This window comes from Pleurodeles waltl, chromosome 5 (assembly GCF_031143425.1).
Source record: "Pleurodeles waltl isolate 20211129_DDA chromosome 5, aPleWal1.hap1.20221129, whole genome shotgun sequence".
NCBI lineage: Eukaryota > Metazoa > Chordata > Amphibia > Caudata > Salamandridae > Pleurodeles > Pleurodeles waltl.
This window is the reverse complement of record NC_090444.1, coordinates 58,853,421-58,881,107: the sequence shown is the minus strand read 5'-3', so window position 1 is coordinate 58,881,107 and position 27,687 is coordinate 58,853,421. Positions and strand designations below refer to the sequence as shown.

The 27,687-nt window shown below is 48.0% G+C and overlaps 1 protein-coding gene across 1 annotated transcript in view; it reads left to right on the top strand.

Annotated features, from left to right (window-relative positions):
• The window catches only part of GPN1 (GPN-loop GTPase 1), a 97,941-nt gene that overhangs the window by 52,292 nt on the left and 17,962 nt on the right, over window positions 1-27,687 (top strand). Inside the window, exon 11 of the mRNA XM_069233555.1 lies at window positions 9,309-9,348. Coding sequence (XP_069089656.1) covers window positions 9,309-9,348 — 40 coding nt within the window. The remainder of the gene's footprint in view (window positions 1-9,308; window positions 9,349-27,687) is intronic.

Here is a 27,687-nt window from a genome sequence, read left to right as displayed (position 1 = left end):
ATGGGAGATCTCGGGATCTCTTCAGCGCTGCAGGCAGGCAAGGGGGGGGGTTCCTCGGGGAAACCTCCACTTGGTCAAGGGAGAGGGACTCCTGGGGGTCACTCCTCCAGTGAAAGTCCGGTCCTTCAGGTCCTGGGGGCTGCGGGTGCAGGGTCTCTCCCAGGCGTCGGGACTTTGGATTCAAAGAGTCGCGGTCAGGGGAAGCCTCGGGATTCCCTCTGCAGGCGGCGCTGTGGGGGCTCAGGGGGGACAGGTTTTGGTACTCACAGTATCAGAGTAGTCCTGGGGTCCCTCCTGAGGTGTTGGATCTCCACCAGCCGAGTCGGGGTCGCCGGGTGCAGTGTTGCAAGTCTCACGCCTTTTGCGGGGAGCTTGCAGGGTTCTTTAAAGCTGCTGGAAACAAAGTTGCAGCTTTTCTTGGAGCAGGTCCGCTGTCCTCGGGAGTTTCTTGTCTTTTCGAAGCAGGGGCAGTCCTCAGAGGATGTCGAGGTCGCTGGTCCCTTTGGAAGGCGTCGCTGGAGCAGGATCTTTGGAAGGCAGGAGACAGGCCGGTGAGTTTCTGGAGCCAAGGCAGTTGTCGTCTTCTGGTCTTCCTCTGCAGGGGTTTTCAGCTAGGCAGTCCTTCTTCTTGTAGTTGCAGGAATCTAATTTTCTAGGGTTCAGGGTAGCCCTTAAATACTAAATTTAAGGGCGTGTTTAGGTCTGGGGGGTTAGTAGCCAATGGCTACTAGCCCTGAGGGTGGGTACACCCTCTTTGTGCCTCCTCCCAAGGGGAGGGGGTCACAATCCTAACCCTATTGGGGGAATCCTCCATCTGCAAGATGGAGGATTTCTAAAAGTCAGAGTCACCTCAGCTCAGGACACCTTAGGGGCTGTCCTGACTGGCCAGTGACTCCTCCTTGTTGCTTTCTTTGTTCCCTCCAGCCTTGCCGCCAAAAGTGGGGGCCGTGGCCGGAGGGGGCGGGCAACTCCACTAAGCTGGAGTGCCCTGCTGGGCTGTGACAAAGGGGTGAGCCTTTGAGGCTCACCGCCAGGTGTCACAGCTCCTGCCTGGGGGAGGTGTTAGCATCTCCACCCAGTGCAGGCTTTGTTACTGGCCTCAGAGTGACAAAGGCACTCTCCCCATGGGGCCAGCAACATGTCTCTAGTGTGGCAGGCTGCTGGAACCAGTCAGCCTACACAGATAGTCGGATAGGTTTCAGGGGGCACCTCTAAGGTGCCCTCTGTGGTGTGTTTTACAATAAAATGTACACTGGCATCAGTGTGCATTTATTGTGCTGAGAAGTTTGATACCAAACTTCCCAGTTTTCAGTGTAGCCATTATGGTGCTGTGGAGTTCGTGTTTGACAGACTCCCAGACCATATACTCTTATGGCTACCCTGCACTTACAATGTCTAAGGTTTTGTTTAGACACTGTAGGGGTACCATGCTCATGCACTGGTACCCTCACCTATGGTATAGTGCACCCTGCCTTAGGGCTGTAAGGCCTGCTAGAGGGGTGTCTTACCTATACTGCATAGGCAGTGAGAGGCTGGCATGGCACCCTGAGGGGAGTGCCATGTCGACTTACTCGTTTTGTCCTCACTAGCACACACAAGCTGGTAAGCAGTGTGTCTGTGCTGAGTGAGAGGTCTCCAGGGTGGCATAAGACATGCTGCAGCCCTTAGAGACCTTCCTTGGCATCAGGGCCCTTGGTACTAGAAGTACCAGTTACAAGGGACTTATCTGGATGCCAGGGTCTGCCAATTGTGGATACAAAAGTACAGGTTAGGGAAAGAACACTGGTGCTGGGGCCTGGTTAGCAGGCCTCAGCACACTTTCAATTGTAAACATAGCATCAGCAAAGGCAAAAAGTCAGGGGGCAACCATGCCAAGGAGGCATTTCCTTACAGGTCTGTTCTTCCCTTTTAGGTCCTAGGTCCTCCCCCTGTGGGTCAGATTGCTCCTGGGCCGTGGGAAGTCTTGGGGCTGGTTTCCTGTGCCTCTTGCCCTTCCTTGTAACTGAGACCATTGTTCCAGACTCTGAGTCCAGTTGACTGCCCTGATGGGCTGTTTAGGTCCTTAGGGCAACACACACACAGACACACACAGACACACACAGACACACACAGACACACACAGACACACACAGACACAGACAGACAGAGACAGACAGAGACAGACAGAGACAGACAGAGACAGACAGAGACAGACAGAGACAGACAGAGACAGACAGAGACAGACAGAGACAGACACACACAGACAGACACACACAGACAGACACACACAGACAGACACAGACACACACAGACACAGACACAGACACACACAGACACACAGACACAGATACTGACACACAGATACAGACACACAGACACAGACACAGACACACACAGACACAGACACACACAGACACACACAGACACACACAGACACACACAGACACACACAGACACACACACACAGACACAGACACACAGACACACAGACACAGACACAGACACACAGACACAGACACAGACACACAGACACAGACACACAGACACAGACACAGACACAGACACAGACACACAGACACAGACACAGACACACAGACACAGACACAGACACACAGACACAGACACACAGACACACACACACACACACAGACACACACACACAGACACACACACACAGACACACACACACAGACACACACACACAGACACACACACACAGACACACACACACAGACACACACACACAGACACACACACACAGACACACACACACACAGACACACACACACAGACAGACAGACACACACACAGACACACACACACAGACAGACACACACACAGACAGACACACACACACAGACACACACACACAGACACACACACACAGACACACACACACACACTTTCAGCATGAGTCCTAATTTCCACCTTTGTCCAGGCAGATGTTTCCAGGTAATTTGTCTAACAGACAGTCCACTGACCTCGTAGGGCTAGCAGCTACCTTCCAAGGGCCAGAAACCACTCCAAGGTGACCATTGCCATGAGATGGTAGCTCACTGCATTGTTAGCGCTGGTTATCTCATGGAACGTATCTGGGATAATTTGCTCTGGGGGTGTCAGGCTGGCAGCCACTATGGTGGTAGTGGCCTCGTTGTCCCTTAAAGAACTAGCAGGGGCCTGTTGATGATAGGCTATTACCTATTCCTCCTGATGCCAGGTTTCAATGTCCGCTCCTCCTACAAAAACTTAAGTGTCTACAGTGTAACCCCTGTTTTCTCCTGGGCCTACTTGCACCCCAATCCCCACACTTGAAATTCCCGGGGACTGTCCACCGGTGGTGGCCTACTTGGAACAGACAGTCTCTCTCTTCTTGTGCCCAGGCTTCCGGCAGTCTAGGCACACCCCAGCCTTTGAAAGGTCTTGAGGCTTCTTTTCCCTTGTACCCACCCACTTTGTCTTAGTAAAAGGTGGCTGGGACCTTCCTCCCTTCCCCGACCTTTGGGGCCCTTTAGAGAACTAGTCCTTATCATTGTGGCTCTGCTCCTATCCCTGGGAAGGTTTGAACTTCTTGGGGTCCTTTGGGACTTCTTGGAGAGTAGAGTGCTTACCCAGCCATCAGCCATGAGCTGCCTCCTCAAGCTACCAGGGGTTAGTCAGCTTGTATCCACCAGGTACTGGTCCAACTCTAAAGGACAGTTACTCAGGATGTTATTTTGCATAAATAAATCATGTAGCCCATCACAAGAACTCACATGATTGTCCTTAAACCAGCCAACCAGTGCTTTCTGTGAGGTGTCAACAAAATCCACTTTTTTTTTTTTTTGTGGTTCTTAGTGCCGGGCCTGGAATATCTTCCTGTACTGCTGAGGTTTGAGACCATACTTGTGCACTTAAACACCTTTCATGTGTGTGTAGGAGTGTGCTACATCTTCAGCAGTAGCTACGAGGGGACCACGCCCCTCTGTAGAGACCATCCCCCTCTGCTCTTGCCTTACCTTACACAGCTGTAATGCTCTCTCGTAAGCAAGGAACCACTTATCACTGTCGTCACCCACCACAAAGTTAGGAACCAGGTATTTGGGTAAATAACGGGGGTGAGACCCGCTTGTGTACATCTCATCTGCACCACCACCTTCTCCTTCGGACCCTGCAGGTTCTGGACTGGCCTTTTGCTGCTGCAAGGCCCGTTTCAGCATCTCCAGTGTTAGCTTCTTTGTTTTCAGGGCCATGGACAGTCTCTGCTCAAGGGTTATGACAAGCCTCTCCATTTCAAAGGCCAATCTCTCCTTCGCCAGCTGGGCTTTATGCTTTCTTTCTGCTTGCTTGCTTTTTCCTGATCTCTCTTTCGGCCTGCTTGTCCTTGAACTCCAGCTGGTAGAATGCCAGCTGTGAGGGGATCATGCTGCTAGGGGAGCTCACTTACTCCCAGTCCTGGAATGAGCACTAGTGTTTTATGTTGCAAAGGTATTTACCTGTCTCTTCATCTTCTGGAACATTTTCATTCTTTTCTTCATTTGCCTATGAAGTGATCTGTGCTTGGAGGACCTTTTGCTAGGTCTGGCTTTCAAGCAGCCAGCCTCCATCTCCCTGTGGCTCCGCTTAAGCTGCCTATCCCAGATACATGGCCTTCATGTTTCTCACAGTAATGTCAGGCAGGGTTGTCAGGTCATCATCCGTGTTCACCAAAGAAAAAGGTGCAGACATTGTAGGCAAAAATGACATTTTGAAAACAATCAAAAATTACCCACTCACTGTAGGAATTTCTGGTGTGTTTTTGCAGTGCTGCGCAGTTTTTTAAGTACACATGCAGGTCCCACCTCTGAAGACCATGTAGAAAAGTGGATTATTATTTAGGGTTAACAAGTGTCCGCCTCAAAGCAGAAGGCCAACACTTGCTAGAAGTAACCAACTAAATACAATTGTGCTCAGTCCCTGGTAATCTGACACAAAGCAGTCATGCTTTAAAAAAAGGGAATGAGTAAAGTAGTTAAGCAGTGCACACATGCGTTAGAGAGCCACACAAAACGCAATACAATTCCACAACCAATGTTAAAATAAAGAGAAATTTATGAGTAAAATAAGACCAAAAATCGTATAAGGTGAGCTGGAGATGCACATTTTTTAAAGATCTTAGTGAAAATAGCAATGGCCGCATACGAAAGTGGTTGACCAGGACTTGGGTACGATTTGAGGTGTCCTGGTTGGATACAAGTGTCCCAGTCAAAATCTGGAAGTGAAAAAGTTCAAATAAAGTTTCCAAGTTCTAATGCAGAAGGGACTCCATCAGTTTTTTTTAAAAGGGAAATCTTCCTGAGCAGACTGTTACAGAAATTGTAGCCTCCTCTGTGGAATTAAAGACCATATATCTGATGCAGAATAAGGGTAGTTGTTTTTTCAGACGTGCTCTGAGGAAAACTTTTTTTTAAAGTTTATAAACTTTCTTCTGGTGGCCAAAACAACCACAGGAGTACACTTACAGTGCCCCAGAACTTCAGGGGAGGGCACTCAGAGACTTTCAGGGTGTCAGACAGAGGCCAACAGCAAAGTCCAGTCATCATTAGTCAGATGGGTACTTGCAGTCGCATGGGAGATCATCCAAGTGAACCTTGGAGTCCACTTCTTTGTCCTCAGAGTCCTCTTCTGATCTTTTGTGGGTCCAGTAAGTGTTCTGAGGAGGTGCTTTGGAGAGCCACATTTATACCTGGCACCAGCTAGTGCTTGGAGATAAAACCAATGAGGTAAAAGTTCCCAGAGGTAACTTTACACACTTCTTCAGTACTTCCTGTTAGCCCCACGGCAAACAATCCCACTGTACCTCTCATGCTCAAAATCGAAGATGGGGAATCCCATCTACCCTTGTGCAAAGCTTGTGTGCCCACCCAGAGGTCTGGCCAGGGTAAGCAGTCCCCTTTTCTGTGGTGGTCAACCAAAACCGGTTCGGGGGTGGCTTGCCTTCCACTTGTTTTGGTACCAGTCTGACTAAAGGGCAAAAGCTGAGGCTTTTCAAGGGTCACCCAATACTTGCTTTTGACAGGACAGGCCCTTTTGAACTTAACCCCTTCGCTGCCAGGCCTTTTCCCCCTCCTGTGCCGAGCCTTTTTTTGGCTATTTGGGGCATTTCGCGCTTAGGCCCTCATAACTTTTTGTTCACATAAGCTACCCACGCCAAATTTGTGTCCTTTTTTCCCAACATCCTAGGGATTCTAGAGGTACCGAGACTTTGTGGGCTCCCCTGAGGGAGACCAAGAAATTAGCCAAAATACAGTGAACATTTTTTTTTTTTAAATGGGAAAACAGGGCTGCAGAAGGAAGCTCGTGGTTTTTTTTTTCCCTGAAAATGGCATCAACAAAGGGTTTGCGGTGGCAAGATCACCATCGTCCCAGCTTTCAGGAACAGGCAGATTTGAATTGGAAAACCCAATTTTTCAGTACAATTTTGACATTTTACTGGGACATACCCCATTTTTACTACTTTTTGTGCTTTCAGCCTCCTTCCAGTTAGTGACCAAAATGGGTGAGAAACCAATGCTGGATCCCAGAAAGCTAAACATTTCTGATAAGTAGACAAAATTCTGAATTCATCAAGGGGTCATTTGTGTAGATCCTACAAGTGTTTCCTACAGAAAATAACAGCTGAAATAAAAAAATATTGAAATTGAGGTGAAAAAAACAGCCATTTTTCTCCACGTTTTACTCTGTAACATTTTCCTGCGATGTCAGATTTTTTAAAGCAATATACCGTTACGTTGGTTGGACTCTTCTGGTTGCCGGGATATATAGGGCTTGTAGGTTCATCAAGAACTCTAGGTACCCAGAGCCAATAAATGAGCTGCACTTTGCAATGGGTTTTTATTCCACACCGGGTATACAGCAATTCATTTGCTGAAATATAAAAAGTGAAAAATAGGTATCAAGAAAACCTTTGTATTTCCAAAATGGCCACAAGATAAGGTGTTGAGAAGCAGTGGTTATTTGCATATCTCTGAATTCCGGGGTGCCCATTCTAGCATGTGAATGACAGGGCATTTCTCAAATAGACGTCTTCTTTACACACTGCCTTACATTTGGAAGGAAAAAATGTAGAGAAAGACAAGGGTCAGTAACACTTGTTTTACTATTCTGTGTTTCCCCCAAGTCTCCCGATAAAAAATGGTACCTCACTTGTGTGGCTAGGCCTAGCGTCCACGAAAGGAAAGGGCCCAAAACACTATCTGGACACATCAAAATGATCAAATACAAAACTACCTGTTTTTGCAGGGGGGCACCTGCGTTTTTGGTCCTGGGCTCAGCAGCCTTCTAGGGAAACCTACCAAACCCAGACATTTCTGAAAACTAGACACCCGAGGGAGTCGAGTGAGGTGTGACTTGCGTAGATCCCCCAATGTTTTCTTAGACAGAATCCTCAAATTTAGCTAAAAAAATCACATTTTACCCACATTTCTGTGTGGGATCACCACACCGGGACACATTTCATACCACCCAATGTTCCCCTCAGTCTCCCGGTAAAAATGATACCTCATTTGTGTAGGTGGGCCAAGTGCGTGTGAAAGGGAAGAGCCAAAAACATGTCGATATTGAGGGGGGACAAAAGGGGTCCACAAGGGCAGTTTGCAAAAAACATTTTTAGGCTGACAAGTGCAGCAGAATTTTTATCGGTATAGATGAGACAATGCTGGGTGGTAGGAATTTTGTGGATTCCTGCATATTCGGGAAGGTTCCATCACAAAAACATGGGGAAAATGTGTGATTTCCAGCAAAGTTGGAGATTTGCAGGGGATTGTGGGTACAAAATTGGTGCAGGGTGCATGTGACACACACTACCCTGGAATCACCTAGATGTTTAGTTTTCAGATGTGTCTAGGTCTTGTGGATTTTTCTACATGGCAGCGTCCCAAAGTCCATAAAGTGCAGCCTTCACCATTCCAAGTGGGAAGATTTTGAGAGTAAGCAAGCTCTCATGGCCCAAATGTAAAACTAAAACCCAAAATAATCAAATGTCTTCTTGCTTGCTGTGGGATAAGATGTTTTAGAGTGCGGGGGAGAGCTGAAAGACTGATACCCCCTTCAGTTGAGGTGGGGGCGTTACCAGGCCCATACTGGTTGGTAGCCACCACCCCAATATATATATATATATATATATATATATATATATATATATATATATATATATTTTTTTTTTTTATTCCCTGGCATGTAAGCACTGTGCCTCAGGACATAACCATTACGTCCTGGGCACAGAAGGGGTTAAGTTACAGCCTCTCTCCCCACCCCCATTCTCCCCACTGTTCCTCCCCCAGCTATAGTCGGACCAGGGACTCAGGGACAATGTTGTTTTGGATCTAGTCACTGGGGTAACATGCCATATCTGTTCCACTAAAAAAAAAATAATCATGCACACTGCCTTGTGGACAGCAAGGTGCGCTTAGGGATGACCTATCTAGTATTTTAAATAAGGTTTTCTTACCTGCCAAAAGGGTGATTTTGACAGGGTGGTGCAGCAGAATTCAGGCTGTTTCTGTCAGGCCACACAGGGTAGGCCTGAAGCTATGTTTAACTGCCTCTCTAGGGGGTGGCATAGTAGGTGCTGCGGTCCGCAAGTGTCATTTTACTTTCCCTGCGTAGGGAGTATTTTTGAACCATGTACTCTAGAATTTATAGGAAAGTTAAATGTGTCAACCAGGTTTTAAGCCAACATCGACATGTTTTAGGGGTCAGAACATGTTTACTGGTCACTGGATAGCAGTGTCCCAGTGCACAGAGATCAGGATTATCTGCAGATAAGTACCAAACAAAAAAAATACTTGGGACGGCTAGCCTCCTTCTTTCTATCGGCTGTTTTGGTGTATTCCTTCACCTCAGTTGGAATGCTTCTCAAAAGAGAACTCTCATCACATGTTTATTTAAGCCAGGTATTGTATTCACAGGGTTTCTTTTTGATAGCCATGAATGAGGCATTTTTATCATATTTATAGCTTTTGTGAGTGCTAAAGTGTGAGCATCAAAGTTATTACCTTTGCTCGTGCTTTTTTAAAAAAAAACGTGTATTATGTTTTCATTGTTCTCTTTACTAAAAGACTAACCCTTCCTTGACCTTTCAACCATAAAGCTGTCACCCTGATGTTTCAGTCCCACCCGTTTTGAAAGCAGACCTAGATATGTGATTACAAAGATCCGGCAAGGCCAGGCCTTTATTCCATCGTTAACATGTGTTTAGCTGAGCAGTTTCCCCAGACCGGCCTTGCCCATCACACACCTTGTAAGTGCACCCCTTGTAAGTGCACTCCAAGTGTCTTCCAGCCTGTTTTGACTCTTGCTTTTTCTGTCTCTAGTGATTACCGACCGGAATATGAGCGTCTGCATAAGAAGCTGGTAAGGCAACCTGTGCTTTTCAATATGTATTCTGAGGTCATGTCTCAATGCAGGCTGAATGTTAAGATGGCATAGATGCTAAGGCTATGTATATAGCATGTGTTGATGTAGATGCACTTGCTTTGCATACTCCTGCCATCCAGTGATCTGGTGTAGGGTGTGGATGCTGCTTGTTGTTTGTTTGAAGAAGTGTTTGGTCTTGAGCCTTCTGAGGACTCCTCCTTTAGTCCACAGTGCACAAAGTCTCCACCTCAGACTGTTTTGTTTTTCTTCTCCTTACCATCTGGTTCGGGCATTTTCAGCTCAAGTTCTGGGGACGGTTAATAACCTCTGTTTGTTTTGGATCCTGTGGTTGAGTCTTCATCATCACCACAGCATCAACTGCATCAGTGACCAGTCTCAATGATCTTTTTCATCTTCACTCCGAAACACGCTGGGGTGTTTATTTTTGGCACATGGACTTAGTTCTGTTTTGAGAAGGACCATTGGGGGAGGGTGTTAGATTGAATGTACTATTATAACTGTGCCAAAACCTTAACAGTAATGTCTCGGCTTGCTTAACTATTGAGTGTGTAAGCTCTACCTGTACCCACAGCACCGGAAGTCAGTCTACTCAGCCTTCCAGCCGCTCAAGATAAAAAAATCAATCCGATATCAACAGGAACACTGTTGGGCTCATCATTAAATGCAGTAACAGGACCCATCTGGTACGCTGGGCATTCATCTCCAAGGACATGGAGAGAGCTCAGTATGAGAATGGAAATCAGTCAGAAATCCACCTACTCAAAGAAACCAAGGACACCTCTCATGACTTGGGATACACACCTCAACCACATGCCTATTCAAGCTACTTGCACGTGAAAACAACAGGGTTGCCATTGAAACTTCGAATTGGCAGCAATCAAATTGCACCCAGAGCAATTTACACCCTCATTCTTGAGTTCATTGTCCATTAATAACCACATGACTCATGTTATTACTTTAAGAAATAAGGGGAAACTCATTCATCCCAGCTGTCGTCGCTCACCCAAATGAGGAGGCATTGGGCTATATGCAGTTCCGGTCCATTGCTAGTGGAGCATTGACCTAGTGAGGGCAACAAATGCAGACTTGCTAAGTAGGACGCATCAACAAGTCCACGACTGGGAGATGAAACCCCAAGTATTTCAAAAGTACATTTAAAAGTGGGGCACGCCTGCAATTGATCTGTTTGCCCCTGTCCAAAATGCCAAAGCTGCACCTCCGGGTACCCGTAGCCACAGTCCATGAGCAATGCACTATGGATGGAACTGGTCAGGGATCTTTGCTTACGGTTTTTCTAATCCCTTATCTGATGAGGAAAAGGAGTCAAACATTCATGACTCCATTCTAGTTGCTCCAAGTTGGGCAAGACAGCCAATGTACTCCATGCTTCTGGAAGTGTCACTTCTTCCTCACAAAATAGTTCCAGTTAGACCAGGTCTTCTCTCACGGTAGCAGGGCAGCTGAAACATCTAGGTGTCGGGGAAATTAACCTAACAATTTAGCACCTGGGGTCTCAGAGTTTGGTTATCTTTAGAATCCCAGAGAAAGGTATCCATAGTCGATGGGAGGCACGCAAACCCACTGCACAAGCCTGAAACGCAACCAAGTGGAAAACATTTGCCTATTACTACTTATAGGAATATGTAGCGCCACTTACACCTTCAGTTCAAGATGTCATCTGACAATTATTGCATCTCAAAAGGGGGATTGTCAGACTCATCTAGTTGTTTACATTTAGCTGCTGTAGCATCTCACGAACAAAACAGAGCATATGTCCTTGTTCATGATGCTTGTGGTCAAGGCCTTCTTGGAGGACCTTAAGAGGGTAATTTCTCAAAACCTCTCACCTCTTGCCCCAGCCTGAGATCTGAATGTAATATTAACAAGACTAATGAGGCCTCTGTTTGAGCCACCACACTCTTCTGAAATGCAGTTTTGGTTGTGGAGGGTGGCCGGTTACCTCAATGCAGAGAGCCAGTGAATTGCGAGCATTAACAGTGGTGAAAACGTTTATCCCAGTATGCAAAGATAAAGTGGTTTTACAAACAAACTCCACATTTTTGCCAAAGGTTGTGTGGCCTTTCTGTGTAAACCAGACAACTTGCTAATTTTCCCCTCACCTAAAGTCAGTGTCATAAAGGCCATCTGTAGGAAGTTGGCTCTGTATGTGCTATTTCAAAGTAAGGAATAGCATGCACAGAGTCCAAGGGTTCCCCTTAGAGGTAAAATAGTGGTAAAAATAGATAATACTAATGCTCTATTTTGTGGTAGTGTGGTCGAGCAGTAGGCTTATCCAAGGAGTAGTGTTAAGCATTTGTTGTACATACACATAGACAATAAATGAGGTACACACACTCAGAGACAAATCCAGCCAATAGGTTTTTATATAGAAAAATATCTTTTCTTAGTTTATTTTAAGAACCACAGGTTCAAATTCTACATGTAATATCTCATTCGAAAGGTATTGCAGGTAAGTACTTTAGGAACTTCAAATCATCAAAATTGCATGTATACTTTTCAAGTTATTCACAAATAGCTGTTTTAAAAGTGGACACTTAGTGCAATTTTCACAGTTCCTAGGGGAGGTAAGTTTTGATTAGTTTTACCAGGTAAGTAAGACACTTACAGGGTTCAGTTCTTGGTCCAAGGTAGCCCACCGTTGGGGGTTCAGAGCAACCCCAAAGTCACCACACCAGCAGCTCAGGGCCGGTCAGGTGCAGAGTTCAAAGTGGTGCCCAAAACACATAGGCTAGAATGGAGAGAAGGGGGTGCCCCGGTTCCGGTCTGCTTGCAGGTAAGTACCCGCGTCTTCGGAGGGCAGACCAGGGGGGTTTTGTAGGGCACCGGGGGGGACACGAGTCCACACAGAAATTTCACCCTCAGCGGCGCGGGGGCGGCCGGGTGCAGTGTAGAAACAAGCGTCGGGTTCGCAATGTTAGTCTACGAGAGATCTCGGGATCTCTTCAGCGCTGCAGGCAGGCAAGGGGGGGGTTCCTCGGGGAAACCTCCACTTGGGCAAGGGAGAGGGACTCCTGGGGGTCACTTCTCCAGTGAAAGTCCGGTCCTTCAGGTCCTGGGGGCTGCGGGTGCAGGGTCTCTCCCAGGCGTCGGGACTTTAGGTTCAAAGAGTCGCGGTCAGGGGAAGCCTCGGGATTCCCTCTGCAGGCGGCGCTGTGGGGGCTCAGGGGGGACAGGTTTTGGTACTCACAGAATCAGAGTAGTCCTGGGGTCCCTCCTGAGGTGTCGGATCGCCACCAGCCGAGTCGGGGTCGCCGGGTGCAGTGTTGCAAGTCTCACGCTTCTTGCGGGGAGCTTGCAGGGTTCTTTAAAGTTGCTGGAAACAAAGTTGCAGCTTTTCTTGGAGCAGGTCCGCTGTCCTCGGGAGTTTCTTGTCTTTTCGAAGCAGGGGCAGTCCTCAGAGGATGTCGAGGTCGCTGGTCCCTTCGGAAGGCGTCGCTGGAGCAGGATCTTTGGAAGGCAGGAGACAGGCCGGTGAGTTTCTGGAGCCAAGGCAGTTGTCGTCTTCTGGTCTTCCGCTGCAGGGGTTTTCAGCTGGGCAGTCTTTCTTCTTGTTGCAGGAATCTAAACTTCTAGGGTTCAGGGTAGCCCTTAAATACTAAATTTAAGGGCGTGTTTAGGTCTGGGGGGTTAGTAGCCAATGGCTACTAGCCCTGAGGGTGGGTACACCCTCTTTGTGCCTCCTCCCAAGGGGAGGGGGTCACAATCCTAACCCTATTGGGGGAATCCTCCATCTGCAAGATGGAGGATTTCTAAAAAGTTAGAGTCACCTCAGCTCAGGACACCTTAGGGGCTGTCCTGACTGGCCAGTGACTCCTCCTTGTTTTTCTCATTATTTTCTCCGGCCTTGCCGCCAAAAGTGGGGCCTGGCCGGAGGGGGCGGGCAACTCCACTAGCTGGAGTGTCCTGCTGGGTTGGCACAAAGGAGGTGAGCCTTTGAGGCTCACCGCCAGGTGTGACAATTCCTGCCTGGGAGAGGTGTTAGCATCTCCACCCAGTGCAGGCTTTGTTACTGGCCTCAGAGTGACAAAGGCACTCTCCCCATGGGGCCAGCAACATGTCTCGGTTTGTGGCAGGCTGCTAGAACTAGTCAGCCTACACAGATAGTCGGTTAAGTTTCAGGGGGCACCTCTAAGGTGCCCTCTGTGGTGTATTTTACAATAAAATGTACACTGGCATCAGTGTGCATTTATTGTGCTGAGAAGTTTGATACCAAACTTCCCAGTTTTCAGTGTAGCCATTATGGTGCTGTGGAGTTCGTGTTTGACAGACTCCCAGACCATATACTCTTATGGCTACCCTGCACTTACAATGTCTAAGGTTTTGTTTAGACACTGTAGGGGTACCATGCTCATGCACTGGTACCCTCACCTATGGTATAGTGCACCCTGCCTTAGGGCTGTAAGGCCTGCTAGAGGGGTGTCTTACCTATACTGCATAGGCAGTGAGAGGCTGGCATGGCACCCTGAGGGGAGTGCCATGTCGACTTACTCGTTTTGTCCTCACTAGCACACACAAGCTGGCAAGCAGTGTGTCTGTGCTGAGTGAGAGGTCTCCAGGGTGGCATAAGACATGCTGCAGCCCTTAGAGACCTTCCTTGGCATCAGGGCCCTTGGTACTAGAAGCACCAGTTACAAGGGACTTATCTGGATGCCAGGGTCTGCCAATTGTGGATACAAAAGTACAGGTTAGGGAAAGAACACTGGTGCTGGGGCCTGGTTAGCAGGCCTCAGCACACTTTCAATTGTAAATATAGCATCAGCAAAGGCAAAAAGTCAGGGGGCAACCATGCCAAGGAGGCATTTCCTTACACAACCCCCCCCCAAACGAAAGAGGATGAGACTAACCTTTCCCAAGAGAGTCTTCATTTTCTAAGTGGAAGAACCTGGAAAGGCCATCTGCATTGGCATGGGCAGTCCCAGGTCTGTGTTCCACTATAAAGTCCATTCCCTGTAGGGAGATGGACCACCTCAACAGTTTAGGATTTTCACCTTTCATTTGCATCAGCCATTTGAGAGGTCTGTGGTCGGTTTGAACTAGGAAGTGAGTCCCAAAGAGGTATGGTCTCAGCTTCTTCAGGGACCAAACCACAGCAAAGGCCTCCCTCTCAATGGCACTCCAACGCTGCTCCCTGGGGAGTAACCTCCTGCTAATGAAAGCAACAGGCTGGTCAAGGCCATCATCATTTGTTTGGGACAAAACTGCCCCTATCCCATGTTCAGAGGCATCAGTCTGCACAATGAACTGCTTAGAATAATCTGGAGCTTTGAGAACTGGTGCTGAGCACATTGCCTGTTTCAGGGTGTCAAAGGCCTGTTGGCAGTCCACAGTCCAGTTCACTTTCTTGGGCATTTTCTTGGAGGTGAGCTCAGTGAGGGCTGTCACAATGGATCCATATCCCTTCACAAACCTCCTGTAGTACCCAGTCAAGCCAAGGAATGCCCTGACTTGAGTCTGGGTTTTTGGAGCTACCCAGTCCAGAATAGTCTGGATCTTGGGTTGGAGTGGCTGAACTTGGCCTCCACCTACAAGGTGTCCCAAGTAAACCACAGTTCCCTGCCCTATCTGGCATTTGGATGCTTTGATAGAGAGGCCTGCAGATTGCAGAGCCTTCAAAACCTTCCTCAGGTGGACCAGGTGATCCTGCCAGGTGGAGCTAAAGACAGCAATATCATCAAGATAAGCTGTGCTAAAGGACTCCAAGCCAGCAAGGACTTGATTCACCAACCTTTGGAAGGTGGCAGGGGCATTCTTTAAACCAAAGGGCATAACAGTAAACTGATAATGCCCATCAGGTGTGGAGAATGCTGTCTTTTCTTTTGCTCCAGGTGCCATTTTTATTTGCCAGTACCCTGCTGTCAAGTCAAAGGTACTTAGAAATTTGGCAGCACCTAATTTATCAATGAGCTCATCAGCTCTTGGAATTGGATGAGCATCTGTCTTGGTGACAGAATTGAGCCCTCTGTAGTCCACACAAAACCTCATCTCTTTCTTTCCATCTGTGGTGTGAGGTTTGGGGACTAAGACCACTGGGCTAGCCCAGGGGCTGTCAGAGCGCTCAATGACTCCCAATTCCAGCATCTTGTGGACTTCCACCTTGATGCTTTCCTTAACATGGTCAGACTGTCTAAAGATTTTGTTCTTGACAGGCATGCTGTCTCCTGTGTCCACATCATGGGTACACAGGTGTGTCTGACCAGGGGTTAAGGAGAAGAGTTCAGGAAACTGTTGTAGGACTCTCCTACAATCAGCTTGCTGTTGGCCAGAGAGGGTGTCTGAGTAGATCACTCCATCTACTGTACCATCTTTTGGGTCTGATGACAGAAGATCAGGGAGAGGTTCACTCTCTGCCTCCTGATCCTCATCTGTTACCATCAACAGATTGACATCAGCCCTGTCGTGGAAGAGCTTAAGGCGGTTTACATGGATCACCCTTTTGGGGCTCCTGCTTGTGCCCAGGTCCACCAAGTAGGTGACCTGACTCTTCCTCTCTAGTACTGGGTAAGGGCCACTCCATTTGTCCTGGAGTGCCCTGGGAGCCACAGGCTCCAGAACCCAGACTTTCTGCCCTGGTTGGAACTCAACCAGTGCAGCCTTTTGGTCATACCAAAACTTCTGGAGCTGTTGGCTGGCCTCAAGGTTTTTGGTTGCCTTTTCCATGTACTCTGCCATTCTAGAGCGAAGGCCAAGTACATAGTCCACTATGTCCTGTTTAGGCTCATGGAGAGGTCTCTCCCAGCCTTCTTTAACAAGGGCAAGTGGTCCCCTTACAGGATGACCAAACAGAAGTTCAAAGGGTGAGAACCCTACTCCCTTCTGTGGTACCTCCCTGTAAGCGAAAAGCAGACATGGCAGGAGGACATCCCATCTCCTTTTGAGTTTTTCTGGGAGCCCCATGATCATGCCTTTTAATGTCTTGTTGAATCTCTCAACTAAGCCATTAGTTTGTGGATGGTATGGTGTAGTGAATTTATAAGTCACTCCACACTCATTCCACATGTGCTTTAGGTATGCTGACATGAAGTTGGTACCTCTGTCAGACACCACCTCCTTAGGGAAACCCACTCTGGTAAAGATACCAATGAGGGCCTTGGCTACTGCAGGGGCAGTAGTCGACCTAAGGGGAATAGCTTCAGGATACCTGGTAGCATGATCCACTACTACCAGGATATACATATTTCCTGAGGCTGTGGGAGGTTCCAGTGGACCAACTATGTCCACACCCACTCTTTCAAAGGGCACCCCCACCACTGGGAGTGGAATGAGGGGGGCCTTTGGATGCCCACCTGTCTTACCACTGGCTTGACAGGTGGGGCAGGAGAGGCAAAACTCCTTAACCATGTTGGACATATTGGGCCAGTAGAAGTGGTTGACTAACCTCTCCCACGTCTTGGTTTGTCCCAAATGTCCAGCAAGGGGAATGTCATGGGCCAATGTTAGGATGAACTCTCTGAACAGCTGAGGCACTACCACTCTCCTAGTGGCACCAGGTTTGGGGTCTCTGGCCTCAGTGTACAGGAGCCCATCCTCCCAATAGACCCTATGGGTTCCATTTTTCTTGCCTTTGGACTCTTCAGCAGCTTGCTGCCTAAGGCCTTCAAGAGAGGGACAGGTTTCTTGTCCCTTACACAGCTCTTCCCTTGAGGGTCCCCCTGGGCCTAAGAGCTCAACCTGATAAGGTTCAAGCTCCAAAGGCTCAGTTCCCTCAGAGGGCAGAACTTCTTCCTGAGAAGAGAGGTTCCCTTTCTTTTGCTGTGTTGCAGTTGGTTTCCCAACTGACTTTCCTGTTCTCTTGGTAGGCTGGGCCATTTTTCCAGACTCCAGCTCTACTTTTTCACCCTGTGCCTTGCATTGTGCTCTTGTTTTCACACACACCAGTTCAGGGATACCCAGCATTGCTGCATGGGTTTTTAGCTCTACCTCAGCCCATGCTGAGGACTCCAGGTCATTTCCAAGCAGACAGTCCACTGGGATATTTGAGGAGACCACCACCTGTTTCAGGCCATTGACCCCTCCCCATTCTAAAGTAACCATTGCCATGGGATGAACTTTTCTCTGATTGTCAGCGTTGGTGACTGTGTAAGTTTTTCCAGTCAGGTATTGGCCAGGGGAAACCAGTTTCTCTGTCACCATGGTGACACTGGCACCTGTATCCCTCAGGCCCTCTATTCTAGTCCCATTAATTAAGAGTTGCTGTCTGTATTTTTGCATGTTAGGCGGCCAGACAGCTAGTGTGGCTAAATCCACCCCACCCTCAGAAACTAGAGTAGCTTCAGTGTGGACCCTGATTTGCTCTGGGCACACTGTTGATCCCACTTGGAGACTAGCCATACCAGTGTTACCTGGATGGGAGTTTGGAGTGGAACCTTTCTTGGGACAGGCCTTGTCTCCAGTTTGGTGTCCATGCTGTTTACAGCTATGACACCAGGCCTTTTTGGGATCAAAGTTTTTACCCTTGTACCCATTGTTTTGTGAAGAGGCTCTGGGCCCACCCTCCTGTGCAGGTTTTTGGGGGCCTGTAGAAGACTCTTTACTATTTTTAGTTTTGGTTGTCTCATCACCCTTCTGCTGGGGAGTCTTTGTGACCCCTTTCTTTTGGTCACCCCCTGTTGAAGTCTTGGACACCCTTGTCTTGACCCAATGGTCCGCCTTCTTTCCCAATTCTTGGGGAGAAATTGGTCCTAGGTCTACCAGATGCTGATGCAGTTTATCATTGAAACAATTACTTAACAGGTGTTCTTTCACAAATAAATTGTACAGCCCATCATAATTACTTACACCACTGCCTTGAATCCAACCATCTAGTGTTTTCACTGAGTAGTCAACAAAGTCAACCCAGGTCTGGCTCGAGGATTTTTGAGCCCCCCTGAACCTAATCCTGTACTCCTCAGTGGAGAATCCAAAGCCCTCAATCAGGGTACCCTTCATGAGGTCATAAGATTCTGCATCTTGTCCAGAGAGTGTGAGGAGTCTATCCCTACACTTTCCTGTGAACATTTCCCAAAGGAGAGCACCCCAGTGAGATCTGTTCACTTTTCTGGTTACACAAGCCCTCTCAAAAGCTGTGAACCATTTGGTGATGTCATCACCATCTTCATATTTAGTTACAATCCCTTTAGGGATTTTCAACATGTCAGGAGAATCTCTGACCCTATTTATGTTGCTGCCACCATTGATGGGTCCTAGGCCCATCTCTTGTCTTTCCCTCTCTATGGCTAGGATCTGTCTTTCCAAAGCCAATCTTTTGGCCATCCTGGCTAACTGGATGTCCTCTTCACTGGAGTTATCCTCAGTGATTTCAGAGTTGTTGGTCCCTCCTGTGAGGGAACCAGCATCTCTGACTATTATTTGTGGAGTCAGGGCTTGAGAAGCCCTGCTCTCCCTAAGTAGGACTGGAGGGGGGGAATTTCCCTCCAAGTCACTATCTTCATCCTCTGAGTTGCCATCCTCAGAGGGGTTGGCCTTTTCAAACTCTGCCAAAAGCTCCTGGAGCTGTACTTTGGTAGGTTTGGGGCCCATTGCTATTTTCTTTAGTTTACAGAGTGACCTTAGCTCTCTCATCTGTAGATGGAGGTAAGGTGTGGTGTCGAGTTCCACCACATTCACATCTGTGCTAGACATTTTGCTTCTAAAAGTTGGAATACTTTTTAAGAATCTACAACTGGTTCTAGAATCTAATTCAAACTTTTACAAACTTTTAAACTCTAAAAGAAATGCTAAACAGGATCTAACACAAGGCCCTAGCAGGTCTTTTAAGAATTTAGAAAACTTTTCAAATTGCAAAAATCAATTTCTAATGACAATTTTGGAATTTGTCGTGTGATCAGGTATTGGCTGAGTAGTCCAGCAAATGCAAAGTCTTGTACCCCACCGCTGATCCACCAATGTAGGAAGTTGGCTCTGTATGTGCTATTTCAAAGTAAGGAATAGCATGCACAGAGTCCAAGGGTTCCCCTTAGAGGTAAAATAGTGGTAAAAATAGATAATACTAATGCTCTATTTTGTGGTAGTGTGGTCGAGCAGTAGGCTTATCCAAGGAGTAGTGTTAAGCATTTGTTGTACATACACATAGACAATAAATGAGGTACACACACTCAGAGACAAATCCAGCCAATAGGTTTTTATATAGAAAAATATCTTTTCTTAGTTTATTTTAAGAACCACAGGTTCAAATTCTACATGTAATATCTCATTCGAAAGGTATTGCAGGTAAGTACTTTAGGAACTTCAAATCATCAAAATTGCATGTATACTTCAAGTTATTCACAAATAGCTGTTTTAAAAGTGGACACTTAGTGCAATTTTCACAGTTCCTAGGGGAGGTAAGTTTTGATTAGTTTTACCAGGTAAGTAAGACACTTACAGGGTTCAGTTCTTGGTCCAAGGTAGCCCACCGTTGGGGGTTCAGAGCAACCCCAAAGTCACCACACCAGCAGCTCAGGGCCGGTCAGGTGCAGAGTTCAAAGTGGTGCCCAAAACACATAGGCTAGAATGGAGAGAAGGGGGTGCCCCGGTTCCGGTCTGCTTGCAGGTAAGTACCCGCGTCTTCGGAGGGCAGACCAGGGGGGTTTTGTAGGGCACCGGGGGGGACACGAGTCCACACAGAAATTTCACCCTCAGCGGCGCGGGGGCGGCCGGGTGCAGTGTAGAAACAAGCGTCGGGTTCGCAATGTTAGTCTACGAGAGATCTCGGGATCTCTTCAGCGCTGCAGGCAGGCAAGGGGGGGGTTCCTCGGGGAAACCTCCACTTGGGCAAGGGAGAGGGACTCCTGGGGGTCACTTCTCCAGTGAAAGTCCGGTCCTTCAGGTCCTGGGGGCTGCGGGTGCAGGGTCTCTCCCAGGCGTCGGGACTTTAGGTTCAAAGAGTCGCGGTCAGGGGAAGCCTCGGGATTCCCTCTGCAGGCGGCGCTGTGGGGGCTCAGGGGGGACAGGTTTTGGTACTCACAGAATCAGAGTAGTCCTGGGGTCCCTCCTGAGGTGTCGGATCGCCACCAGCCGAGTCGGGGTCGCCGGGTGCAGTGTTGCAAGTCTCACGCTTCTTGCGGGGAGCTTGCAGGGTTCTTTAAAGTTGCTGGAAACAAAGTTGCAGCTTTTCTTGGAGCAGGTCCGCTGTCCTCGGGAGTTTCTTGTCTTTTCGAAGCAGGGGCAGTCCTCAGAGGATGTCGAGGTCGCTGGTCCCTTCGGAAGGCGTCGCTGGAGCAGGATCTTTGGAAGGCAGGAGACAGGCCGGTGAGTTTCTGGAGCCAAGGCAGTTGTCGTCTTCTGGTCTTCCGCTGCAGGGGTTTTCAGCTGGGCAGTCCTTCTTCTTGTTGCAGGAATCTAAACTTCTAGGGTTCAGGGTAGCCCTTAAATACTAAATTTAAGGGCGTGTTTAGGTCTGGGGGGTTAGTAGCCAATGGCTACTAGCCCTGAGGGTGGGTACACCCTCTTTGTGCCTCCTCCCAAGGGGAGGGGGTCACAATCCTAACCCTATTGGGGGAATCCTCCATCTGCAAGATGGAGGATTTCTAAAAAGTTAGAGTCACCTCAGCTCAGGACACCTTAGGGGCTGTCCTGACTGGCCAGTGACTCCTCCTTGTTTTTCTCATTATTTTCTCCGGCCTTGCCGCCAAAAGTGGGGCCTGGCCGGAGGGGGCGGGCAACTCCACTAGCTGGAGTGTCCTGCTGGGTTGGCACAAAGGAGGTGAGCCTTTGAGGCTCACCGCCAGGTGTGACAATTCCTGCCTGGGAGAGGTGTTAGCATCTCCACCCAGTGCAGGCTTTGTTACTGGCCTCAGAGTGACAAAGGCACTCTCCCCATGGGGCCAGCAACATGTCTCGGTTTGTGGCAGGCTGCTAGAACTAGTCAGCCTACACAGATAGTCGGTTAAGTTTCAGGGGGCACCTCTAAGGTGCCCTCTGTGGTGTATTTTACAATAAAATGTACACTGGCATCAGTGTGCATTTATTGTGCTGAGAAGTTTGATACCAAACTTCCCAGTTTTCAGTGTAGCCATTATGGTGCTGTGGAGTTCGTGTTTGACAGACTCCCAGACCATATACTCTTATGGCTACCCTGCACTTACAATGTCTAAGGTTTTGTTTAGACACTGTAGGGGTACCATGCTCATGCACTGGTACCCTCACCTATGGTATAGTGCACCCTGCCTTAGGGCTGTAAGGCCTGCTAGAGGGGTGTCTTACCTATACTGCATAGGCAGTGAGAGGCTGGCATGGCACCCTGAGGGGAGTGCCATGTCGACTTACTCGTTTTGTCCTCACTAGCACACACAAGCTGGCAAGCAGTGTGTCTGTGCTGAGTGAGAGGTCTCCAGGGTGGCATAAGACATGCTGCAGCCCTTAGAGACCTTCCTTGGCATCAGGGCCCTTGGTACTAGAAGCACCAGTTACAAGGGACTTATCTGGATGCCAGGGTCTGCCAATTGTGGATACAAAAGTACAGGTTAGGGAAAGAACACTGGTGCTGGGGCCTGGTTAGCAGGCCTCAGCACACTTTCAATTGTAAATATAGCATCAGCAAAGGCAAAAAGTCAGGGGGCAACCATGCCAAGGAGGCATTTCCTTACACAACCCCCCCCCAAACGAAAGAGGATGAGACTAACCTTTCCCAAGAGAGTCTTCATTTTCTAAGTGGAAGAACCTGGAAAGGCCATCTGCATTGGCATGGGCAGTCCCAGGTCTGTGTTCCACTATAAAGTCCATTCCCTGTAGGGAGATGGACCACCTCAACAGTTTAGGATTTTCACCTTTCATTTGCATCAGCCATTTGAGAGGTCTGTGGTCGGTTTGAACTAGGAAGTGAGTCCCAAAGAGGTATGGTCTCAGCTTCTTCAGGGACCAAACCACAGCAAAGGCCTCCCTCTCAATGGCACTCCAACGCTGCTCCCTGGGGAGTAACCTCCTGCTAATGAAAGCAACAGGCTGGTCAAGGCCATCATCATTTGTTTGGGACAAAACTGCCCCTATCCCATGTTCAGAGGCATCAGTCTGCACAATGAACTGCTTAGAATAATCTGGAGCTTTGAGAACTGGTGCTGAGCACATTGCCTGTTTCAGGGTGTCAAAGGCCTGTTGGCAGTCCACAGTCCAGTTCACTTTCTTGGGCATTTTCTTGGAGGTGAGCTCAGTGAGGGCTGTCACAATGGATCCATATCCCTTCACAAACCTCCTGTAGTACCCAGTCAAGCCAAGGAATGCCCTGACTTGAGTCTGGGTTTTTGGAGCTACCCAGTCCAGAATAGTCTGGATCTTGGGTTGGAGTGGCTGAACTTGGCCTCCACCTACAAGGTGTCCCAAGTAAACCACAGTTCCCTGCCCTATCTGGCATTTGGATGCTTTGATAGAGAGGCCTGCAGATTGCAGAGCCTTCAAAACCTTCCTCAGGTGGACCAGGTGATCCTGCCAGGTGGAGCTAAAGACAGCAATATCATCAAGATAAGCTGTGCTAAAGGACTCCAAGCCAGCAAGGACTTGATTCACCAACCTTTGGAAGGTGGCAGGGGCATTCTTTAAACCAAAGGGCATAACAGTAAACTGATAATGCCCATCAGGTGTGGAGAATGCTGTCTTTTCTTTTGCTCCAGGTGCCATTTTTATTTGCCAGTACCCTGCTGTCAAGTCAAAGGTACTTAGAAATTTGGCAGCACCTAATTTATCAATGAGCTCATCAGCTCTTGGAATTGGATGAGCATCTGTCTTGGTGACAGAATTGAGCCCTCTGTAGTCCACACAAAACCTCATCTCTTTCTTTCCATCTGTGGTGTGAGGTTTGGGGACTAAGACCACTGGGCTAGCCCAGGGGCTGTCAGAGCGCTCAATGACTCCCAATTCCAGCATCTTGTGGACTTCCACCTTGATGCTTTCCTTAACATGGTCAGACTGTCTAAAGATTTTGTTCTTGACAGGCATGCTGTCTCCTGTGTCCACATCATGGGTACACAGGTGTGTCTGACCAGGGGTTAAGGAGAAGAGTTCAGGAAACTGTTGTAGGACTCTCCTACAATCAGCTTGCTGTTGGCCAGAGAGGGTGTCTGAGTAGATCACTCCATCTACTGTAACATCTTTTGGGTCTGATGACAGAAGATCAGGGAGAGGTTCACTCTCTGCCTCCTGATCCTCATCTGTTACCATCAACAGATTGACATCAGCCCTGTCGTGGAAGAGCTTAAGGCGGTTTACATGGATCACCCTTTTGGGGCTCCTGCTTGTGCCCAGGTCCACCAAGTAGGTGACCTGACTCTTCCTCTCTAGTACTGGGTAAGGGCCACTCCATTTGTCCTGGAGTGCCCTGGGAGCCACAGGCTCCAGAACCCAGACTTTCTGCCCTGGTTGGAACTCAACCAGTGCAGCCTTTTGGTCATACCAAAACTTCTGGAGCTGTTGGCTGGCCTCAAGGTTTTTGGTTGCCTTTTCCATGTACTCTGCCATTCTAGAGCGAAGGCCAAGTACATAGTCCACTATGTCCTGTTTAGGCTCATGGAGAGGTCTCTCCCAGCCTTCTTTAACAAGGGCAAGTGGTCCCCTTACAGGATGACCAAACAGAAGTTCAAAGGGTGAGAACCCTACTCCCTTCTGTGGTACCTCCCTGTAAGCGAAAAGCAGACATGGCAGGAGGACATCCCATCTCCTTTTGAGTTTTTCTGGGAGCCCCATGATCATGCCTTTTAATGTCTTGTTGAATCTCTCAACTAAGCCATTAGTTTGTGGATGGTATGGTGTAGTGAATTTATAAGTCACTCCACACTCATTCCACATGTGCTTTAGGTATGCTGACATGAAGTTGGTACCTCTGTCAGACACCACCTCCTTAGGGAAACCCACTCTGGTAAAGATACCAATGAGGGCCTTGGCTACTGCAGGGGCAGTAGTCGACCTAAGGGGAATAGCTTCAGGATACCTGGTAGCATGATCCACTACTACCAGGATATACATATTTCCTGAGGCTGTGGGAGGTTCCAGTGGACCAACTATGTCCACACCCACTCTTTCAAAGGGCACCCCCACCACTGGGAGTGGAATGAGGGGGGCCTTTGGATGCCCACCTGTCTTACCACTGGCTTGACAGGTGGGGCAGGAGAGGCAAAACTCCTTAACCATGTTGGACATATTGGGCCAGTAGAAGTGGTTGACTAACCTCTCCCACGTCTTGGTTTGTCCCAAATGTCCAGCAAGGGGAATGTCATGGGCCAATGTTAGGATGAACTCTCTGAACAGCTGAGGCACTACCACTCTCCTAGTGGCACCAGGTTTGGGGTCTCTGGCCTCAGTGTACAGGAGCCCATCCTCCCAATAGACCCTATGGGTTCCATTTTTCTTGCCTTTGGACTCTTCAGCAGCTTGCTGCCTAAGGCCTTCAAGAGAGGGACAGGTTTCTTGTCCCTTACACAGCTCTTCCCTTGAGGGTCCCCCTGGGCCTAAGAGCTCAACCTGATAAGGTTCAAGCTCCAAAGGCTCAGTTCCCTCAGAGGGCAGAACTTCTTCCTGAGAAGAGAGGTTCCCTTTCTTTTGCTGTGTTGCAGTTGGTTTCCCAACTGACTTTCCTGTTCTCTTGGTAGGCTGGGCCATTTTTCCAGACTCCAGCTCTACTTTTTCACCCTGTGCCTTGCATTGTGCTCTTGTTTTCACACACACCAGTTCAGGGATACCCAGCATTGCTGCATGGGTTTTTAGCTCTACCTCAGCCCATGCTGAGGACTCCAGGTCATTTCCAAGCAGACAGTCCACTGGGATATTTGAGGAGACCACCACCTGTTTCAGGCCATTGACCCCTCCCCATTCTAAAGTAACCATTGCCATGGGATGAACTTTTCTCTGATTGTCAGCGTTGGTGACTGTGTAAGTTTTTCCAGTCAGGTATTGGCCAGGGGAAACCAGTTTCTCTGTCACCATGGTGACACTGGCACCTGTATCCCTCAGGCCCTCTATTCTAGTCCCATTAATTAAGAGTTGCTGTCTGTATTTTTGCATGTTAGGCGGCCAGACAGCTAGTGTGGCTAAATCCACCCCACCCTCAGAAACTAGAGTAGCTTCAGTGTGGACCCTGATTTGCTCTGGGCACACTGTTGATCCCACTTGGAGACTAGCCATACCAGTGTTACCTGGATGGGAGTTTGGAGTGGAACCTTTCTTGGGACAGGCCTTGTCTCCAGTTTGGTGTCCATGCTGTTTACAGCTATGACACCAGGCCTTTTTGGGATCAAAGTTTTTACCCTTGTACCCATTGTTTTGTGAAGAGGCTCTGGGCCCACCCTCCTGTGCAGGTTTTTGGGGGCCTGTAGAAGACTCTTTACTATTTTTAGTTTTGGTTGTCTCATCACCCTTCTGCTGGGGAGTCTTTGTGACCCCTTTCTTTTGGTCACCCCCTGTTGAAGTCTTGGACACCCTTGTCTTGACCCAATGGTCCGCCTTCTTTCCCAATTCTTGGGGAGAAATTGGTCCTAGGTCTACCAGATGCTGATGCAGTTTATCATTGAAACAATTACTTAACAGGTGTTCTTTCACAAATAAATTGTACAGCCCATCATAATTACTTACACCACTGCCTTGAATCCAACCATCTAGTGTTTTCACTGAGTAGTCAACAAAGTCAACCCAGGTCTGGCTCGAGGATTTTTGAGCCCCCCTGAACCTAATCCTGTACTCCTCAGTGGAGAATCCAAAGCCCTCAATCAGGGTACCCTTCATGAGGTCATAAGATTCTGCATCTTGTCCAGAGAGTGTGAGGAGTCTATCCCTACACTTTCCTGTGAACATTTCCCAAAGGAGAGCACCCCAGTGAGATCTGTTCACTTTTCTGGTTACACAAGCCCTCTCAAAAGCTGTGAACCATTTGGTGATGTCATCACCATCTTCATATTTAGTTACAATCCCTTTAGGGATTTTCAACATGTCAGGAGAATCTCTGACCCTATTTATGTTGCTGCCACCATTGATGGGTCCTAGGCCCATCTCTTGTCTTTCCCTCTCTATGGCTAGGATCTGTCTTTCCAAAGCCAATCTTTTGGCCATCCTGGCTAACTGGATGTCCTCTTCACTGGAGTTATCCTCAGTGATTTCAGAGTTGTTGGTCCCTCCTGTGAGGGAACCAGCATCTCTGACTATTATTTGTGGAGTCAGGGCTTGAGAAGCCCTGCTCTCCCTAAGTAGGACTGGAGGGGGGGAATTTCCCTCCAAGTCACTATCTTCATCCTCTGAGTTGCCATCCTCAGAGGGGTTGGCCTTTTCAAACTCTGCCAAAAGCTCCTGGAGCTGTACTTTGGTAGGTTTGGGGCCCATTGCTATTTTCTTTAGTTTACAGAGTGACCTTAGCTCTCTCATCTGTAGATGGAGGTAAGGTGTGGTGTCGAGTTCCACCACATTCACATCTGTGCTAGACATTTTGCTTCTAAAAGTTGGAATACTTTTTAAGAATCTACAACTGGTTCTAGAATCTAATTCAAACTTTTACAAACTTTTAAACTCTAAAAGAAATGCTAAACAGGATCTAACACAAGGCCCTAGCAGGTCTTTTAAGAATTTAGAAAACTTTTCAAATTGCAAAAATCAATTTCTAATGACAATTTTGGAATTTGTCGTGTGATCAGGTATTGGCTGAGTAGTCCAGCAAATGCAAAGTCTTGTACCCCACCGCTGATCCACCAATGTAGGAAGTTGGCTCTGTATGTGCTATTTCAAAGTAAGGAATAGCATGCACAGAGTCCAAGGGTTCCCCTTAGAGGTAAAATAGTGGTAAAAATAGATAATACTAATGCTCTATTTTGTGGTAGTGTGGTCGAGCAGTAGGCTTATCCAAGGAGTAGTGTTAAGCATTTGTTGTACATACACATAGACAATAAATGAGGTACACACACTCAGAGACAAATCCAGCCAATAGGTTTTTATATAGAAAAATATCTTTTCTTAGTTTATTTTAAGAACCACAGGTTCAAATTCTACATGTAATATCTCATTCGAAAGGTATTGCAGGTAAGTACTTTAGGAACTTCAAATCATCAAAATTGCATGTATACTTTTCAAGTTATTCACAAATAGCTGTTTTAAAAGTGGACACTTAGTGCAATTTTCACAGTTCCTAGGGGAGGTAAGTTTTGATTAGTTTTACCAGGTAAGTAAGACACTTACAGGGTTCAGTTCTTGGTCCAAGGTAGCCCACCGTTGGGGGTTCAGAGCAACCCCAAAGTCACCACACCAGCAGCTCAGGGCCGGTCAGGTGCAGAGTTCAAAGTGGTGCCCAAAACACATAGGCTAGAATGGAGAGAAGGGGGTGCCCCGGTTCCGGTCTGCTTGCAGGTAAGTACC